This window comes from Dendrobates tinctorius, unplaced genomic scaffold, assembly GCF_039654945.1.
Source record: "Dendrobates tinctorius isolate UK_male_01 unplaced genomic scaffold, ASM3965494v1 ptg000027l, whole genome shotgun sequence".
Taxonomy (NCBI): Eukaryota; Metazoa; Chordata; class Amphibia; order Anura; family Dendrobatidae; genus Dendrobates; species Dendrobates tinctorius.
Window position 1 is genome coordinate 14,007,338 of NW_027361695.1, and position 21,490 is coordinate 14,028,827.

Below are 21,490 nucleotides of genomic sequence, written 5' to 3' on the forward strand. Positions count from 1 at the left end.
TTGGTGACCCGGCGGTGCAAGGCAGTAGTCCCCGCTGCTCACACTGATCTCCTGGCGGCCTTCAGTAAAATGACACAGGAGGCGGCACTTGAGCAGATTGAGATCTTGGCTCATCTCTGAGCCAAGATCTAAATCTGCGCATGCTTAGACAACCGATGCCATTTTCCAGAAGCCCAGCATGAGATCAACGTGCAAATCAGGCGGGGACCCTGCTCCTCCCAGCCTAGGGTTTGCAGCATCGCCCCACTTCTGCAACCCCACTCCACTGCATCCCCCTGGTATTCTACAATCGGACCCCTATTTTCCTCCAAAAATTTTTAAATTTTTAATCATTGAAGGATATAGTCACACAATTTTGATGTTGCAGATTTTTTGCACCCACTTAAATTAAGTTAGTCTTTATTTTTTTTACATGAGTTACCCCATTTTTGACGCTGCATTTTTTTGGTCTCTTGCTGGTCTTTTTTTTTTTTTCTTTTAACAAATCTGCTGTTTTTAAAAACTTTCTGGTATTTGGCTTTAGAAGAAAAAAAAAAAAAAAAAAAAAAAAGGAAGAGAGCGCAAATATGTCCTTTTTTGATCAGATAAAGCAAGTTAATGGGTCAAAGAAAGAATAAAATTGCAATGCACGTGAACATCCGAGCGCGGTTTTCAAGAACTGGTAGAATGCAGATTCTACTCATCCCAGAAAAATCAGATCTCTCTGATTTGAGTGCAATTACCACTAATTGGCCCAATTCTCACCGATGGAGAGAAAATACGGTAGTGTGACCCGAGACTAATGGAAGTCCACTCTAAAACAATGCTAGAAAAGGTTGGTGTTACTTTCTTATGAATCAACCAAAGTATCTCGTTAATAAGGAACTAAGTGTTAGCATTTGTCGGAGACCTAATCTGCACAGGGCGGTTAGGCCACGGCCTCTACTGTAGAACTGGAAAGGTGAATAATCTCATTTACGGCCATGAGAACCATGGCCCTAGTCCAACTCAGGACGCAGCCAATGTTTCGTACGTACACCCTTGTTAAAATACTAGATTAGTCATTCATAGAACAAGCGATGCTCGAGTGTTCTCCACCCAATATTTGTAACTCAATACATCTGGACCTTTTCAACCCACTACAGCTACATAATAACATTTTGCAAGTGAAGCAGATTACCCCCACAGCTGAATTAGCCATTTGGCCGGTACCTGCCTTCGCTAACAAGCCTCAGATCTAATAGAAAAGTCTAATTAGACATGTGTCAGTAGAGAAACATGGAATCGAATCATAGATACCGGAGGAGGTTATTGAAGTTTTGTTCTCCTTTGCACTGTGTAAACCTTAGAATAAAGCTTTAGCTCCACTTTAAAAAAAAAAACTTCAGTTCTATCGGCAATAGAAATTCTTTTCGCTCGCCGATTCTGTCCATCTCGCGGGCGATTGATCCTTCTCCACAGCATCCCTCAGATGTGGTAATACATGGACACAGATCTCCCCACAGCACTATCCTTTCATATATAGTAAAAAAAAAAAAAAAAAAATGTTGATTCTGTAAGAAAGCCTTATAAAAACGAAGGGAAGAGGAGAGATAAAAAAAAATAAATAAAAAATATAAAACTACGACCTTGAGGTTGATCAAAGCAAATCAGATGGAATAAGCTGTTTTTATTAGCGAGGTGGAGAATCAATTGTTTGTCAGACAAGCCGCTAGACACCTAATTGCTTTATAATAAAGAACAGATTTCTTGATGTGTTCTGCATTCCCAGATCTTCTGAAAGTCTTCTCTAAACAAGTTGTAAATGGCATCTATAGACTAAAAAAAATTCCCTATTTACAGTGCCGTCGGCTATGGGACCCATAGTTTTAATCTGGTTAGTTTGGGGGGCAAGGCACAACTTGATAGCAAGACCAAATGCTACAATGTCTTGCTCAGACATCCAAGTTTGACGTCCAGTGACAAAACAAGGACAAGTTAGTCTATAGGGCTAATCATATGTCCAGTTTTTCCACTCGGAACGAAAGTCCACATGAAGAAAATCAGGGACATGTTCTACTCTGGTCCGATTTGTGGGCTGAAGTCATCCATGTGCAATCTTATTTTACACCAACGGATTGTTGGGAGAGTCTTGAGAAACCTTCTTCTGATTGGAATGGAATGGGGCTCCTTTGGATTTTTTTCTAGGAGTAAGTAAAAATGAACACCAGGAAGACAAACAGATGAAAACCAGGTGCAAAATGGATATGCTCATGTGAATAAGACCTAGTCAATTTCAACTATACTGTCCAAAAGAGGGCAAGAGCTAATAATTTCCTAAAATGAACTACTTGAGTGTTATGAATTTATCATGTCCCAGGTATACTAGAGGTATTGGTATTTGGTTTTGTTAAGGCAATGGTTAAGAGATCACTGTATTTCACATGAGGTTCATAAATTCTGGTACATGATGATAAATACAGTCATAACCCCAATGTGAAGGAGGACCATGGACTAAACACGAGATTTACAGAAGCGTTACATGTAATTGTGAAGGAGAACATTGTCCAAATGCAAAGAGATGGAAGAAAACGTATAACTTTAGATTTGTCCAATTGGAACACTAAATCTAGAGATATTTAAGAACAGATAATTTTGCCTTCATTTATTGATTCAGGTACACACAGTACTGGATCCCCATACACATTAAAGTTGTTAGAACCCACCAATATAACCCAACAGTCTAATGTGTATGAGGGCCTCCAGCTCTCCTCCGACAGATGTTCGTGGAGGGAAGGATTCGGTGTACTGAATTTCAGCTGTTGATCTCTTAGTTCTCCCAAGAAATAAGCTGCTGATAGGAGTCCGGCAGTGACCCTCTCATAAAGCAAATAAATGTTCGGTTGAGGCAAGTGTTCCTGTGTACGGGGAGATAGTAGTTGGACAAAATCTTTCAGCTGACAGCTGTCTAATGTGTATGGACGCCCTTAATCCTCCTGACAGATTGGGGGAAATGCTCCTGCTGTAGGAAGGAGCGGAGAGAGGCGGAGAAGACAAAGCAGGGAGGAACAAAAAGAGGAGAGAGGCGGAGAAAAAAGGAGGGAGAAGAAACAGCGGAGAGAGGCAGATAAAAAGCAAAGAAAAAAAATCTGAAAGAGAGGCACAGCGAGGAGAAGCTAAAAAAGCCAAGTGGCAGTTCGAGGAGTAGAAAAAAGCGGAGAGAAGGCGGAGCGAGAAGAAAAAAAAGAGGAGAGGCGGAGCGAGAAGAAAAAAAAGCGGAGAAAGGCGGAGCAAGGAGAAGAAAAAAGCGGAAAGAGGCAGACCGAGGAGAAGAAAAAGCGGACAGGTGGAGAGAGAAGAAAGCGGAAAGAGGCAGACCGAGGAGAAGAAAAAGCGGACAGGTGGAGAGAGAAGAAAGCAGAGAGGCGGAGCGATGAGAAGAAAAAGCGGACAGGTGGAGAGAGAAGAAAGCAGAGAGGCGGAGCGATGAGAAGAAAAAGCGGAAAGAGGTGGAGCAAGAACTATTGACAAAGTTTCTTTAAATATTTTATTAGTTTTATTTGTAAAGTGAGAAATTTTTTTCAGATTTTTTTTGTACATGTTTAATATTCCTTTGTGACATGATTTCAAGTTACCCAATTTGCTAATGTTAGTAGTCTACTGCATTTTAGCTCTAATGAGGCTGATCGGGCCAAAATTGCAGTACCCGACAACCTGTGATCATAAGTGGAGCGGAGTATTTATTAAAAAAGAAAAAAAAAAATTCCACACAAATCCAAATTACACGTATACACATCTTGCTTGTGCTCTCAAATGCTAGCTTTAATTTAACATGAGTTTTTCATGCCAACTTCTGTGCCTTTTTCCCCAGTTTGACTTGTGGATCAATATCACTTTTGACATATTTAAAGGATTCAGTCTCAAAATTCTGTTCCAAAATAATAAATAAATTAAAAAAAAATAAAAATATCAAAAATTATTTTCCATTGTTCTACAGGGACCACATTACTACAGATCAGTAGGAATCCTTATTTAGCGGTATAAAATATTGCGAGAAGCAGCCAGCTCTTGGCGGCCCAAGCTAGAAATTTAATGGAATTTAGTTAAAGGAAAAAGGACCCAATAACAGTCAATATGTACTTGAAGTCTAGAACAGGAACGTCAGGCCAGTGTATGGATCAATCATCTCTCCCCAGAGTGCTCTAAACAAACAAATCTTTATCAGTAATACAAACACCAAGAAACCCATTATAATAAAAGCCGGTTCTCCAATTATCGAGTTCATGTCACTTAGTCTTCTGGAAGAAGGACACGCGGCTTTTATATCAGGTGGTCTTAGAAGTATCAAGGGAAAAAGTCGTTTTTTAGATTATGTTTCAACCAGCTTAGAAAAAGTAGAAAAGCAGGGTTAAGAGGACACAGAGGGGGAAAAAAAAAAAAAAAAGGTTTAAAGTAGCCGAGAAGGAAGTATAACCTAATGGTAAGGTGCGCTACACATTAGGAAATGCAATGCATACAAAGGCTAAAGAATCACTCCAACGCCGAAGTACTACTAATGCAAGGTCCCTGCACTTAGTCTATTTACCATGCACCGTCTTCTGCCATTATCCACTCCTGTTGGTCTCTGGCAGGAACACTCTAGTGTTTGTAAGCACAAGTTGGAGGTCACATTTCCATTCCAAGTCTATAGAGAGACTCGATTTGGCTCTTAGTGTTGGATTGAGAACTTGTGACCCAACACCTCCGAATTCTTGACAGAAGTTGCAGTCACAAGATTGCGCCGTCTGACCAAAGACAGCAAGAGCTTAAGACGGCGGGTGGAGAGTACATAGCGGTGCCTGGGCTATCTGCAATATTCTCCTCAAGCCACAGAGCTTTAATGGTGTGGTGTCCATACACAATGCCCCAAGGTGAGCACCATCACTTCATATTATTTCTCTTGCAGAATTGCCCTTCTCTCCCAACCAGACCTCCGAAATACAAATGTGTATGTCTTTAAAAGTTACGGTTTCTGTTTGTTTAATTAAAAAGAGGGGTTGTCCACTACTAGGACAACCCCTTCTTGATCAAAATAATTGGACCAGATAACATAATTAAGCCCATACGCCTCCTGTTCAATTTGTCCAAAGGCGGAGACAGCAACACCAGTACTGAAAGGCAACAAGGCTCGCGTGTCATAACCACACAACAGTCCTGGGAACGCGAGATTCGACTCCCAAGAGGAGAGTATAAGCTTTTTACTTTATCGGGGTCAAGCGTTGAGTACGAGAAGTGGGTTGACCGAATAGTGGATAACTTCTCTAAAAATGTAGGGAAAATTTTTGCTTGCGTTGTCGTGTTCTGAGACACAAAATTTATCATTTTTCCAACTGTGGAGCTGCCGAGGGCTTGTTTTTATTTGGTTTTTGCACGGCGAGTAGTAGTTTTTATCAATATAATTTTTCTTGCATTTTTCCCTCAGTGGGTTGCCGTGATTGTTAAAAAAAAAAAAAAAAAAGATAGTCTGGTGTTTTTAATTTTTCACTCCACACAAGTTACTAATTCATTTTTACATTTTCACAGACTAACATGTCTTGACACAGAATGTTTGTTTAGATTTTGCGAGTGACGAAAGGGGAGATTGAAACTTTTTGCATTTAAAAACCATGAATTACATAATAGTTTACTAATAATGTATTGCAATATATAGTGAACTTGACGATCTAAGAAGTCTAACCGATGGACCCCGGTTTCATTGGGCTCCCTGCTGCCATGCAACCCATTAACCTCATGGAGGAGGTTGGTGGGCGCCAGTGATTGACAGCAGTGTCGAAGTGGTTAAAGAGCAACGAACCGCAGCTGCTGCCTGCCTGGTATGGAGCAAGCTCAAGTCCTAATGTAACACCTTCATGTACACTGACATAATGCCACATTTATTTGGCGCCGACTAGGAAAGTTTGACTTCTCTCAATAGAAGAGAACTGATCCCACCTAGCCAGAATCCTACTCCACACTGATGAGGGGCAACACCCCGAAACAGCTGTCTGTGGATGGATACCTGGCCTTGGAATTTCCCTTGTCATATCTGTAAACTCATAAAGAGCTGGATATTGACTTAAAGGGCCACTTAATATGGTGGTAATGGTGGTTTCCGAAAGAAGCCACCCCTTGGCTGGGACCTTCCCAGGAGGAAGATCTGGCTAGTCCTGTGTTTGAGACTCTTAAATGAGGCTCCATGGACTTTATTTGCATATTCGTATTTCCCAGGGAGCAATTCACCTAGGAATTCACTGATTGAGCGCCTTTGCCGGCTGCCGCAGTGTTTTCTTTGACTGGTCTCCCTGAGGTCAGTGATTGTTTCGTAATAGAAGAGAATTGGGAGAAGCCGAAAGAGTAGTCACACGACCCCCTGCTCAAATCTGTGATACTGGGGCCATTACTGTCCATAGGGGGATTCATTGTTAAATATTAAATAGGCACTTAAGCATTATTACTTGTAGCATATCTACTGGGTGGCAGACGGTGCCGAGCCAGCTGTCAGTCAGTGCCGGGGCACGGTTACAGCCGCCACTCTGTACACCAAGAGGTAACTGAAAACGCGCCGGCACCTCCCCTATGACTAGAAGAGCAACACTGCCAGGAGGAATAACGTTAGTTTCCTCTCGGCAGTGGGGTTCTCAGTGTGAAAAGGCTATAAACCTGTAGATTAACCCTATAACTGCAGGTTAATAGTATTACTGTACATGACAGGTTACCTTTAAGCTCTGCAGTAGAGCAGGGAGACACGATCTCCTGCACTACCGCTCTCCATTTTGTAGACCACAGATCGCTTTAATCCTGCGGTCTACAGAACGGCAGGGTGATGCATTGGCTGAGTCGCCAGCGCATGCACAGAATGTCAGAGTGGGAGCTAACGCAAGTCACTATACAGTTTGGGGGCCATCATACAATGTGGGAGCCTATATACAATGTGGGGACCACTGTGGAGGTCCTTAAGAGTGTGGGGGCCATTATACAGTGTGAACTACTGTGTATGGCCCCCATAACGTGTGGGGACTACTATGGCAGCTATTATGAAGTGTGAGTGACACAGTATGGGAGCTGCTGTGAGGACCAATAAACTCTGTGGAGGCTACTGTGGGTGCCAATATACAGTGTGGGGGCCATCAAAGTGTGAGGACTACTATGGGAGTCACTTTTTTTTGGTGAGCAGTGGGGACATCATCCTATGTATAGGATGATCATCATGCTATATGTAGGCGAGCTATGGGGCTATCATACAATGTATAGGGGAACTGTGGGATCATCATACGGCGTATGGGGGAGCTGTGGATCCACCACACTGTGTATTGAGGAAGCTGTGGAGGCATTCTGTGTATAGGGCAGTTGTGAGCCCATATTGCTGTGTATAGTTCAGTTGTGGACCCATCATACTGTGTATAAGGAAGCAATGGGGGCATTATACAGTGTAGAGGGGAGCTGTTGGCTCATCATACTGTGTATAGGAGAGCTGTGGACCCGTCATACTGTGTATAGGAGAGCTATAGACCCATCATACTGTGTATAGGAGAGCTGTGGACCCGTCATACTGTGTATAGGAGAGCTATAGACCCATCATACTGTGTATAGGAGAGCTATAGACCCATCATACTGTGTATAGGAGAGCTATAGACCCATCATACTGTGTATAGGAGAGCTGTGGACCCATCATACTGTGTATAAGGAAGCAATGGGGGCATTATACAGTGTATAGGAGAGCTGTGGACCCGTCATACTGTGTATAGGAGAGCTATAGACCCATCATACTGTGTATAGGAGAGCTGTGGACCCGTCATACTGTGTATAGGAGAGCTATAGACCCATCATACTGTGTATAGGAGAGCTATAGACCCGTCATACTGTGTATAGGAGAGCTATAGACCCGTCATACTATGTATAGGAGAGCTATAGACCCATCATACTGTGTATAGGAGAGCTATAGACCCATCATACTGTGTATAGGAGAGCTGTGGACCCATCATACTGTGTATAGGAGAGCTGTGGACCCGTCATACTGTGTATAAGGTAGCAATGGGGACATTATACAGTGTATAGGAGAGCTGTCATCATTATACTGTGTATAGGAGAGTTGAGGACCCATTATACTGTGTATAAGGCTTATTATACTGTGTAAAGTGAAGCTCTATCAGCATTATACTGTGTATAAGGTAGCAATGGGGACATTATACAGTGTATAGGAGAGCTGTCATCATTATACTGTGTATAGGAGAGCTATAGACCCATCATACTGTGTATAGGAGAGCTATAGACCCATCATACTGTGTATAGGAGAGCTATAGACCCATCATACTGTGTATAGGAGAGCTGTGGACCCATCATACTGTGTATAGGAGAGCTGTGGACCCGTCATACTGTGTATAAGGTAGCAATGGGGACATTATACAGTGTATAGGAGAGCTGTCATCATTATACTGTGTATAGGAGAGTTGAGGACCCATTATACTGTGTATAAGGCTTATTATACTGTGTAAAGTGAAGCTCTATCAGCATTATACTGTGTATAAGGTAGCAATGGGGACATTATACAGTGTATAGGAGAGCTGTCATCATTATACTGTGTATAGGAGAGCTGAGGACCCATCATACTGTGTATAAGGCTTATTATACTGTGTAAAGTGAAGCTCTATCAGCATTATACTGTGTATAGGGGAGCTGTGGGATCACCATACGGTGTATAGGGGGATCTGTGGGCCCACCATACTGTGTATAGTAGAGTTGTACTTGGGGAACTCAGAAGACATTATCAAATGTTAAGTTGGCACTTAAGCATTATTATAAAGAGGGGCTCTCAGTATTGTGACCATCAAAGTTGCACTGGAGTATTATTACTTTCTAGGGACAAAATGTGGAGGGCACATGCACAGGAAATTAATATTTTCTAGGGGGCAATTTTACCACATCGAGGGCACAAAGGAGGTATTACTACTATGTAAGGGGCACAGAGGTGGCATTATTATGTGGTGCAGTAAGAGGAGCTTTGTTTTTGTACCACCTAGTAGGTGCAGTAATAGGGGCACATATGACAGCAGCGGCTCAGCATTGGGATATCAGCAGGATGAGGAATTTATGCAGGTTGGGAAAAGATGTGAACAGTTCTGGAAATGTGTGAAGTCAGATGTGTCTGTTGTAATCTTTGCAGAGGAGTCCTGGCTGGAGAAGTCATCATGTCGGTCTGGGCCAGATGGAAAAGACGGGAAAAGTGAATGACTCCACCGGAAAGATCACCACCTGTAAGTCACCGTCTGTAACTGTACTGTGATCGCTATGTCCTGCAGGACTGATATCTACCACTATATGTCACCGTATGGCGGTAATATCAGGGCTGGTCTTTGTATATAGAGATTTATTTTCAATAACAGTGCGGTCATGTCCTGAGGTTCCCCTATACCGCCATAGTTAAAATCATGGTTACCTGGTGAGGGATCACTGGCGGACACAGACAGAAAAGAGCCCATGTGCAAGAATAATATATGGGTTCTTTGCAGCACAAGAGCTCCTGAAAATGCAAAATTGCACCTTCTTTAGAGGTAGAAATGGACCCCCTCATCTCTTGTGCATGGGTACAGGTGATGAGTGATCAATGAGTGGAACAGGCTGCCACGAGAAGTGGTGAGTTCTCCTTCAATGGAAGTCTTCAAACAGAGGCTGGACAGACATCTAACTGGGATGATTTAGCGAATCCTGCTTTGAGCAGGGGGTTGGACCAGATGGCCCAGGAGGTCCCTTCCAACTCTACGATTCTATGATTCTATATGAGGGTCCCACTTACATGTTTCGGCCCCCCTGAGCTGAACCTCTAGCTACGTCTCTGCCATGAGGCTTGGGTAGTCAAGAGGTCTGTGGTCAGATACCTAGAGTGCTAGTCATATACAAAGTGCTAAGGCAAAAAGGCATAGTCAGGTCATAGTCCAGAGTTAGAATTCTAAGCTTTGAGTGCATGAAGGCAAAAGGCAATTCCAGGGTCCAGCAACAGAAGATCAGAAAGTCTTAATTCAGAGCACAGAAAAGCCACAGAGATGCCAGCTGTAGCTTTCAGCTCTATTTGGGACAGACAGCTTAGTTAAGTTGCCGAGTTATCACTTGGAACAGGGAACACCTGAAAGAAGCCCAGCACCTCACAGTCCCAGATTGAAAGGCCAGGCTCTCACTCAAAAATACTGACATCTGAGTACACCCCTGCACCAGATTGCACGACTGAGCTGTCAGTCATGGCGTCAAAGGCACAGCGAGCAGTGGAATCGTGACACCTGGCTTCTAAAACTTTTCAAGACAGCTGTCTGGACAACTCACAACGACTGCTCTCTGTTCTGTGCCTTCCGGGGCACAACAACCCTTAAAATTCTCTCAGCCCAAAAGGAAAGCAAAAGCTGACATAAGAGAACGGCTGGGATTTACAGAGTACCTAGAAATACACTAGATAAAGTAGTGATAATGGCAGCAAATATACTTCTGCTTCTGAACACCGCATGGCGTGGGTGATAACAGGGAACAATAGACACTATTCAGCAATCTGATGAAGCAGATCTTAGGATTTGTGTTTCTTTTCATTTGATTTTGTGATCTGCGCCAAATTGTGGCAAGATGCAAACTATTCACAAATCATAGCCTAAGTGATCGCGTTTCGAGATATCAGGTGTCCATCACATTGTCAGGTTATTACAGGGAGGGCAGAAATTCCAAGTTTTGGAACTGGTCATAAAATCAGAAATATTATATATTTTTTTGGCTTTTTGTAGCATTTATTGGTCAATGCTGGTGAGTGGGAAGAAAATTAAAAAAAAAAAAAAAAAAAAAAAAAATTTTAAAAGCAGCACAATATTCGCGCTTTCGGCCACATTCCGACTAGACGTCCAATTCACTTGCATTGAGCAAGGCTGTGCACGTCTAGTCAGAATGTGGCCGGGAGTATACAAATTGCAGTCTCATGATCAGCCCACTCCAGGGAATGGAGAATTCTGAGAGCAATCACTGTGGACAACGTGAAGATTCCCAAGTCTGCAATCACATGCCAACCCTGGACAACTCTAATGTATAGCCATTCGTCCTCCCCATTTTTTGGCACTTCCACTGTGGCCTCATTTCTTGCCCAGAATGTCCACCGCCGCGGCATGGGAAGGGCTGTAAAAAGTTTGAACGCCCCATAGTTCACCCCCGTACTGTGCCAGCTATGGTGCACTTGATTAGTGATTCACATGCAGGAAGCAGCCAGATATTCCTCGCAGCTGTCCCGAGCGCGCGCGGAGGAGCACAACATAATGTCTATGGACACAAAACATTACAATGAATGATTCATAAGTGGCTATATTAGCGAACGAGCCAACTATAGCAACGGGAGAAAGGATCTACACCAAGGGTCAGCTCGTCTTCCATTCAAAGCAAAGTTCTGCAGATGTTGTCACACTTTATTGTTCTCCGTTATCAGCCATTTCTGGCCAGCAAGAACCGGGATTAATAAAGTTACTCAGCAGAAATAAACTTGAGCTCCTACCCCCCCCCCCCCTTCATACAAAAGGGTATCTGTCACCTGGTTTAGGCTACCTCATCTGAGAGAAGATGGATAAAGACCCCGATTCCAGTGATGCATCACTCATTTTGCTAGTGGCCACAGTTTTTATAAAATCCCTGTTTTTTTTTCTGCTTCAGATCTATCAGTGCTCTGAATGCCGAGATGTGTATAACCCCACCCACATCACTGATTGGCAGCTTTCTGCCTATGCACAGTGTACACAGGGAGCTGCCAATCAGTATCAGTGTGGGAGGGAGTATGCAGAGCTCATCAATACGGAGGACTACAAAGCAGCAGGTTTACTAGCCCTCTAGTGATAATCTCCTGCTGATAAACATTTTTTTTTCCAAAAACTACAGCAATAAGCCCAGTAAATGACATATAGGTGGAATCAGGGTCTCTGCCTTTATATGAGGCTGCTCACGCATTAGATGGCAGAAAATCTTGTTCAGCATCGCAGTCACAAGGCACATGTCATAACTGACTTCCACGTGGTGGAGGTGTAAGGCTGCAGATCACACACAGCGGCCATGCTGCTGCCGCCACCGCTGTCTTTTTGCCGTTTACCTGCAAAATTACTTATTCTTGTAGGAAAACGGACATCGCACCTGCAAAACGGCAAAGCTGATCATTATGGCCGTGGGATACTGCAAGAGAAACATCCATTTCCACGCTAAACTAAGCAATTGTGCAGGGAAACAATTATAAGATTGCGGCGGTACAGAGCTGCTGCGGTTAAAAGCTGCGGCATGACAGCTGAATGTGAATGCAGCCTTAGTAGAGAATGCTTACATATCCAGTTTTTGTTTTTTTTACCTGATGTATATGCTTTTTTTTGTTTTTTTAGCCAAGTGACCATGGTGTGCAACTTTTTTTTTTTTTTTTGTGTGTATGCCGTCTTGGAAGCATGCCCACTTGGCCAACAAGACTAGAATTACATACAGAGAGGGGAGGGCCCATAAGAATGCCAGGAGAACCGCGGTGGCATTTGCACCAGTTAAAAAAAAAAAAAATACCGTAAATGAAAATCTTTTGTTTAATTTTAAGCGCAGGGCACAAGTCTTATTTACAGTGGCTCAAGCATAGAAGGGTTTTTTTTTGGTTAACTTTTGTCTCTGCTTTTGTGTTGGTAAGGCCGAGCTCACATGTCCGGTAATCATCTGTTAGGACCGGTCAAGCAGTAAATGGGTGATGCAGACAGTTTTGCCCTCTTGGGGGGAAAAAAAAAAAAAAAAAAGTTTTGTTTTTTTTCTTCAATTGGCTCTGTTTTTTTTTTTTTTCTTTTTTTTTTTTTAAAAACACTCAAGTTATGTAAGACAGATGGCATTTTTAATTGGTCTGTTTTTCTCCCATTCGAAAAGGATCTTTTTCTTTGCTTAACTGATCGGTTTCAAATGAATGATTATTTGAAAAGGTCACATGTCTAAAAGTACATGTTACACATTTATTTCGCTCACCTCCAAAAAAAACAAAAAACAAAAAAAAAAAACACAAAAACAAAAAAAAACACATTCAAATGGAAGAAAAATGGACGACTATTGAGTGCATCCGTTCTCCTTTTAGACTTCAATGTTTGCAATGAATAAATAAAAGTTGAGTCTATACAATTTTGGATCCATTTCTAAACGGATGATTACTGGACATTAGTGATGAGCGAGCATGCTAGGATAAGGTGTTATTTGAGCATGCTGAGGTGCTAACCGAGTGACTTCGACGTGCTCGAATAATATGTACAAGTCCCCGCGGTGGTTCGACAGCCGCAACGCATGTAGTGATTGTCTAACAAACAGGCAATCCCTACAGTTGCAGGAACTTGGAACATATTATTCGAGCCCGCCGAAGACACTCAGCACCCGAGCATGGGAGGATAACACCTTATCCCAGCACGTTTACTCATCACTACTGGACATATGAAGCCATCCTAACAAAGTCAGTCTCCTTCCCCTGCTGGCAGCTGACAATACAGTTCTTCTTTATTTCCTCTCCAGGAGGAGTTGTCTCAGCTACTTGTCTGACAAGCAGGACAGAAAGCTATTTCCATAGGATTATCTGTAGCGAGTACATGATCACTATGCAGAGACCTGGCTTTTGGGAGAGCACCTGAGTAAGCGGACGTGCGTATCGCTATACAGTTTGACCACCAGGTGGCACCAAACTAAAAAAATGCCATACTGCTTTACTGCATAGTTTTTAAATGGCAAACATTGTTCATTTTAGAGATTTGGGAGTACAAATAACTTGGATACATTTCAGTTCATACATCTAAACTAATAGGGTTTCTTCTTCAGCTTCTCTCTTGCCTCTGGCCAGTGTCACTTTACAGCATCTCATCCACATTCAAATGCGTGATGGCAAAGTGCAATGTCACACATCAGCCACGGAGAGAAGTGGCACTATTTCTAGAAAGCCTTCTCTCCATGGAGATAATAGTACAAGTCCCGGCTTCCTACCACTTCATTATGTAGCAACACAAGGCAAATAAACCAGCCTGGCCCCGGCGCTGGAAGGTTTCAGGAATTAATCAAGAAGCAAAAGAAAAAGTAATAACGCATCAGCCCGGGGCCAGAACCGACACCAGAGGCCGCAGCTCTTGTTCTGCAATTTCACATAGGCAGCATTTGCTTCCCCCCCCCCTTTATTATTTCCATGTCCCTAATAATAATAAGTTGCTGCTCTCTCCAAGCCGGGAAATCTACACAGCATGCAAAGCGGCTGCGGAACAGAGTACGCCCACGTAGATTTTCACAAAATAGGATTTTCTTTTTTTTTTTTTTTTTTTTTGCATTTTATGATATAAAAATGCATTCCCCCCACCCCCACACACACACTACGAAGGTAATTTTGGTGCTGTATTAAGTAGTTTTTCCACCCCTTCCCATCACCAATGAAATTATATGACGTCTTTGCCTTCCCCTTCCCACTCCCCCCTGCAGCCACTTAAGGAACCTTTGCATTTAAATCACATTACAGTACCGCTACTATTTCTATCAGGCTCTTCACTGTGATTTATGACGCTCGGCAATCTCCGGTGACAGGTGCTCCTCTAAACGCACTGGACTGGCTATATGTATAGGTCAAAAAGCCTGATAGTCATTTCCCCCAGACAAGGTGCCGTCTACTTTGCTTCTCCTTTGAGGAGTGTAGATATTACATCCTGATATCTTCTGTAATAATTTGTAGGCGATGTAACGGGATGGAGAACCGTAAGAGAAGGAGCAAAATACAAGATAAGACTGGATAAGCCAACTAGAGCCTCAACAGTCCTTGGAGGACTATAAATTCCAGCATATGCCAAATGAGCCCTATGGAATATTCAAGGAACACTGAGATCAGTAGTTGTAGCTTAGCTAGTGACCCATGACCGGTCATCGCCCTACTTACAGTCTTGATGTCCACAATGTCCACGCTACTTTAGAAAACAAGGAGAATCAGTTACCGTCACAGTTACGGCAAATTACGGGGAGCGGAAAAAGGGTTAAGACACTTAAGACATCCCCCCCAACCCCCCCAAAAAAATGCAAATAAACTGCCAATAATGATATGGCCTTGCACGATCGAGAGCCAATGTGAAAACTTCCTTCAATGGAAGTCGTTGGTCAGACATCTGTCCGAGACGGTTTAGCGACTCCTGCATCGAGCAGGGGGATTGGACATGATGACCCTGGAGGTCCCCTTCCAACACTATCATTCAATGACTATGGCGCTACCAATTCTGTTTTCCCCAAGCATGGCCCCCCCAGCTTTTGAGACATTATCTTACATAAGATGCTGTAATATCTGTACTCCCGATTCTTCTGTAGAAGGCATCAGATCCTTGGCTTGGACGGGCAAGGAAGAAGATACTGGAAGAGTGCGCTCAGTTTCTCGTGCAAATTCACATGGGTTTGGAGATCGTGTGTGTGCGCAGCTCAGTAAGAGCCAAAGTCCAGACCATGGAGATGCAAGAAAAGGAGGAGTTAAGATCTTGTGGTCACCTTGAAGAGTATCCAGTTTGAAGCCAACAGAAGCAACGGGAGTATAAAAAAAGTAGCAGTGTAAAGGTATAGATTAAGGGAGTACAGTAATCAGTGGCCGCTAATGGTCAGAATACATAGAAATAGACATTATAAAGAGTTTTTCCACTCCTATGATATTGATGACCTATGTATACATCAGCATGGGGTTGACACCCATCACCCAGTTGTTACCAGCTCCGGCAGTGGCTGAAAAGTGGGGCTTCAAAAGCGATCACCCTGGTTAATAGCTGCCATATATCAAACTCCAATTAAAATTGAAGGGAGTCTAGATGTTTTCTAAGCGTCATGTGTAACCATTTTTTAATGGGGAGAGGGGAATTATCCACTACCAGACCCTGGGCATCTCCTGGAGGAGCTAGAGGTTACATCTGTCAGGACACAAAAGGGTTCCAGTTCCACAAAAAGCACCAGTGCCAATTTTGTGGGCGCATAGGCAACCCAAAATCTTAGTCCAGACCATATATAACTGCTGCGTTAGTGGTGGACATCATATGATCCTTACTTTGTAGGAGTAAATCAGATACTGAAGAGTTAATCTGAACTTGCCATGTCAAGACGCACATAAGACTTTCCTACACAATCGATAAGAGGAAAGAAAAGTAAATTGTTCCCATAGTGGCAAAAACACACTACCGTTTATTAAAGGATTCAAAAATACATATGTTATTACTGTCAATACATATTGTATTTATTCTTCACAGCGTTACGGCTGCGAGAGAATTTTAATAAATTTATTTATTTTCCAGTTTATCCAACAAACAGCAAATAGTCGGAAAAGAAACTGGAGCACGAACCTCTAAAAAACGTACAGAAATGTAGGTCATGTATGTAATCTCTAATAGTCCTGGTCATGACTCCTGTAGCTTAAAAAAAGCCAATTTTAAACCTTCCTAATACTTGGAAATTCAGCGATGACTAATTAACCCTTAATATTCCCCAGAACATATCGGAAAAAAAAAAAAAAGTGTCCACAAATCTGACAATTTTTTTTTTTCCCTAGAGTCCCGACAGTGGCCCAAACAGAAGATACTAGTATCATGTCACCATTGATCGCTGGGTTTGAGGGTTTGTACAAGTAACTGCAGTTTCCCCAAAATTAATACGAATAGCTATTTATTATGCTTTGCTTATATAAGCCCATCATATTCCACAGATATCATTGGGGCTCACAATCTAGATTCCCTATTAGTATGTCTTTGGAATGTGGGAAGAAACCGGAGAACCCGGAGGAAACCCACGCAAACTTCTTCCAGATGTTGTCCTTGGTGGGTTTTGAACTCAAGTCCCCAGGCGCTGCAAGGCTGCAGTTGCTAACCACCGAGCTCCTCAAAAACCCTGCAGAACGATATTCATTAAGACAATTCCCCCATTTCTTTCGACATAAAGGCATGCATTGCCAATTAAGCCTAGACCGGGACTGTAAAAGTTTCTACTTAAAACATCACGGACCAGTTGTCTCCAACTTGCAAAACCTCAACTTCCAGAAGGATAGGACATGCTGGGAGTTAAAGTTCAAGAGTTACGGAGCCACAGGTTGGAGATGACCGGTCAATCGGTGTAGTAGTCATCCTGAATGGCCAACTTGTTTATAGTGCATTGATTCAATAGATTTGAAGGAAACCTCCAGGACATTAAATCACTGAAGTCAAACCCTGGTTATCTTCAACTACGCTGAAAGAAATAGAAGCCTTTATGGGCAGTGACAAATACCAAAGAATTAAATTCCCTCGGAGACCAAGTCACCGGACAAGTTAAGATTTCCTTCAATATTTCAAACTCGAGTTAAGTACACGAAAGAATATCTCTGGAGCTTACTCAATGACTAATGCTACCATTCCAGATCAATAAGGAATTACATTATTCACAGCTTTCCAATGATGCAGAGTATTTGGATATGGTACAAAATATTTCCGGATATATTTGCACTTAAATAAATCAAGGAAGCAATACTAAATACATTGTATGAATGGACTTCCAATGCTGCTAATAACAAAACACAAGTTTGGACCATTGGAGATGTACTTTTTTTCTTCCAAGATCTAAAACTTGAGGAGTCTGATCAGATGTTTAGGAAGCAATGGGATATGTAAGATTATAGACTTTGTAAAAGGGGAAGGCGGTACATTTTCCCGATTTCTCCGGTGGTGGTTAGATTAACTCTTTAGATCTTTCACGAGAATCTTTATACTTTAACCAGTAGCAATATCAGAATACCAGGAGGTTCTTGGTCTTCTAGCCAGGAACCAAGACATGGGTCACCAAAGCCTTTAGAATGTAACATTCTCTTTCGAAAACCTAAATCTTCCTAACCATTATACTCAATTTTACCTCTTTCGCCATTACGTAAGCCCTTAATATCTTAAGCAAGTTCTCAAAAGGTAGGTTCTACTGAAAACCAAGATACCATGGCTCCTCTTCAAGAATGCGTCCCCAGATGTCACATCACAAAGCGGCAATAAAAAGTCTGTTTGTCGCATACTTGCTGGCATCCAAGCAGTATAGGCCATCTACTTGTAGCTAGGACCATCCCTAATGTGTCCCCGTAAGAACCCTTTATAGGACCATTATAGAGAACATTGGTCAATTCTAGAACAATAGCTTAGTGATTAGGACATCTGCTGGTCATAGTACATCTACATCCCTCTACTATGGAAGGGTCTACTTCATAGAGGATACTATCATCCCCGTAGGGACAATTATACAACCTTGACACCACCGGACGTCGGTAAATGTCAAGATTTTCTTTACATTTAGTATTGTCCCCCCCCCCCCCCCCCCCAACAGTGATGAAATCGTGTAATGCATAAAACCCAAAAGCAAGGCTTAAATCAGACCTTCTTGCAAGATGGTCACATTAAGCCTCAAGTGCTCCTAATGCGACCCCCTTCTAGGTGTAATTACTGTACAATATCAGAGCCACCGAGAAGGACATCACTCAACGGGGCTGAATCGGAGAATGAAATCAATAGGAGAGATAAATGTTTCTGCTCCCAAGATTGGCCACCCCATTTCAAATGTAGATCTTAAGAAGATGTCAAGACACAAAAGATGGTCTTCAGTTTCCGATAGGGACTTGGAAAATCTTTAAGCCGAGAGTGTTCCGATATTAAATACATGGATAGGTCTAAGGGAGGGTAAAACGTATCAATAACTGGGACAACTCATTAGGAACATCACATATGGAGGACACAAGCGCAGACAACTCACGGACCTTCAAAATAAGGAGGACACTCTATACTATCGGACTTAAGAAACCGGGATCAATACTGGAAAACTAACAACAGCCCTGAATACAAAATACACATATGGATCATGAATTTACCATAAACGCAAGAATCGACGGCCAAACATAAAATCACAGCACCCAACGCACGTCTCACAAGCCTTGCGTGTTCGTTTCCACGTTACATTGTTATACGGCTATAAAATATCATAAATAATAATATACACATGAAAAAAAAAACCTCATGGCAGAAATACACAAAATAGCAAGCACATGAAATATACTGTTACTACAGCTATCCTCATAACACCTTGAGCTAGGCTATATGTCAGGTTACAGCATCTTATACGGGAACTATGCATTTTAATAACCACAGCTATAAAGAATAGCTCAGCAGTGCCCCTCTGGTATCAAATTGTCATTGCACACACACCAAAAAAAAAAAAGTCATCGGTGCTTAAGTGACCTCCAGTTACAAATATATTGCATTTCTGAAAAATTCTATAGGATGAGTGGCCCTATATCTCATCATTGACCTGTAGGAAAGAATATAAAAGCAACCGGGGTGGAGGGGGGGGGGGGTATGGGATGTAGAATAGATTGGCGCTCAGTTGGCATCCCCTATATTATAGACATCTCTGTCTACTGCTAGATGATGGGTCAATGCCAAGTAGACAATAGTAGGAAGTCTACACCTCGGCCGGTGTATAAAAGACGCCGACGGGGGGGGCAAATATTTAAAAACGTGATTGTATTAACTACTTAGTTGCCAGGTGGTTAAAAACACATACAGAGAAACACTTAAAGTCTTGGTTTTCTGCCCCCCCCCCCCCCCCCAAATTGGAACTTTACTGGAAACGGGATCAGACAGATAAAGCGGCAATGGGTAACGGGCAATAAAAGATCAATCCGAAATCCGCTAAAAAACTAGAAATATTCTCTATAAAGCGTGTGTATGTATCCCACGCTACACTTCTCCTCTGGTCTTGCTTTGATTAGGAAAGCACTGCACCAAAAAGCCAGCCACATAGCAGATTCCTGATTCTTCCATGTAAAAGAGGAGGGGAGGGAAGGAGAGCTAGAGAGGGAGAAAGGAATAGGGGGGGGGGGGGGTGTAGACAAAAAAAAAAAAAATCCTACAAGGGATCTGTTCAGTATTTCCTGCATGGCAGTGCTGGAGCATGGCTCCTGGTGGAAGTCACCTCTAAAAGACACTTGCAGCACAAAGAGAGAGAGGCTGCAAGAAATGCACAGTACCGGCACTGTTATGGGGCTACCATTACAGACCGGGCAATCGGGGGGCACATTCAATGGGAAACTTTGCTGTATATGCGTATGGATTGGGGGGGGTAGGATATATAGGATATAGAAGCCTATGCAACATAAAGGGAGGGGGGGGGGTGACAGAATTAGGATCATTTTATTCGAATGGGGGGTAGGATATAGGAGAAGCCAGTGCAACATAAGAGGGGGGGCTGCCAGAATTAAATTTAAAAAAAAAAGTAGGCATTTGATAGGCACTGGAAACGAATCCCCAGTGTCTGTGCATGCAGTAATGGACAGAGAGGAGATTTGTAAATACAGGATACAATGTTTACTGTTTCACCTTTGTCAGTGATACATTTGTTTAGTAAACAAAAAAAACGAATCATCGGGCACAGCTGCAAAATAAGGGACAAGGGGGGGGGGGGGGTAACAAGGGGACTGGGGGGGGGGGTAACAAGGGGAGTAACATCCACACAGATACATGGGTCAAAATGGGAACAGGCAGAGCCCCTGTAATATATGTATGATGGGATCTGACATAAGGAGGGGTAGCAGAGGGGGTCCAAGGATAGGGGCACCACACATGAAGGCTCCCCCCATCCAGCCACTTACCGGAGTAGCACAGGACATAGTGCAGCACAGACGTGGAGATTTTCAGGAACAAGATCCACCAGCACGGCTGCAGTAGTCTCCGCATGACACCATGCACATTGGGAACAGAGGCAACTTGTTGACTGTTTCCCCCTCCAACCAAAAAAGTAGTAGTGGAGGCAACGAGGGAGGAAGGGGGCAGGGGGCTGCGGGTGTCTGGTTACTGGGAGAGCCGGGGAGAGCTCTGGAGCTCATGCATGCAGCTATCCCTCCAGCGAGTCCCAGGCTTTGGTGGTGTTGGGGGTCCCCTCTAGTCCAGGGGGGTCTCTGTGTTATCCCAGGCTCCCGGGGTCTTCAGTCGCTCCTCACACCGGGTCTGGCCGCTTTCCATTCTCCCATACAGGAAGTAACATGTGAGAGCGGCTCCAGCCCGGAGACTTTAAAAGCTCAGAGAGAGGGAGAGGGAGCTCGGGAGCGCGCACCGACACTGGGCGTCGAAGAGCAGGCGCGCCCCCGACTCTCTTAAAGGAGCAGCGCCGCAATTTCCTCTCCTCCCATCGAGGAGCAGCAGAAGAAGAAGAAGAAACCCTTTCTTCCAAATCCTTGCTATCCTTATAGTTAGCAGCCTGACACTCTCACCATCTGTCATCCACAGCCCCCAGATCAGCAAGCAATGGCATACTTCACAGATGGTGTGACTTTATTGCAATGTTTCGAGCAATCTTGGCAGAGAATACAGAGCCCTGGATCTTGTGCTTTCTGCATGTAGCCCTTTTCTATCTGTGTAGGTCTGTGTGTGTCTAGGTAGCTGCTGCCCATTGCTTAGTGGCTGGAGGTAAGTGGCAGGGGCTGCAGCCTGGGTGACTGATCACTGTCATCTCACCCCCTGCA

The 21,490-nt window shown here is 43.2% G+C and overlaps 1 protein-coding gene across 2 annotated transcripts in view; it reads right to left on the minus strand.

Moving 5' to 3' along the window:
* The window catches only part of PTPRG (protein tyrosine phosphatase receptor type G), a 583,893-nt gene extending 562,791 nt beyond the window's left edge, over window positions 1-21,102 (minus strand). The window contains exon 1 of one of the 2 annotated variants that reach the window (XM_073569806.1): window positions 20,621-21,102. In XM_073569806.1, coding sequence (XP_073425907.1) covers window positions 20,621-20,705 — 85 coding nt within the window. In that variant the 5' untranslated portion in view covers window positions 20,706-21,102. The remainder of the gene's footprint in view (window positions 1-20,620) is intronic. The other variant, XM_073569808.1, reaches the window with a different exon arrangement.
* Between the last annotated feature and the right edge of the window lie 388 nt (window positions 21,103-21,490).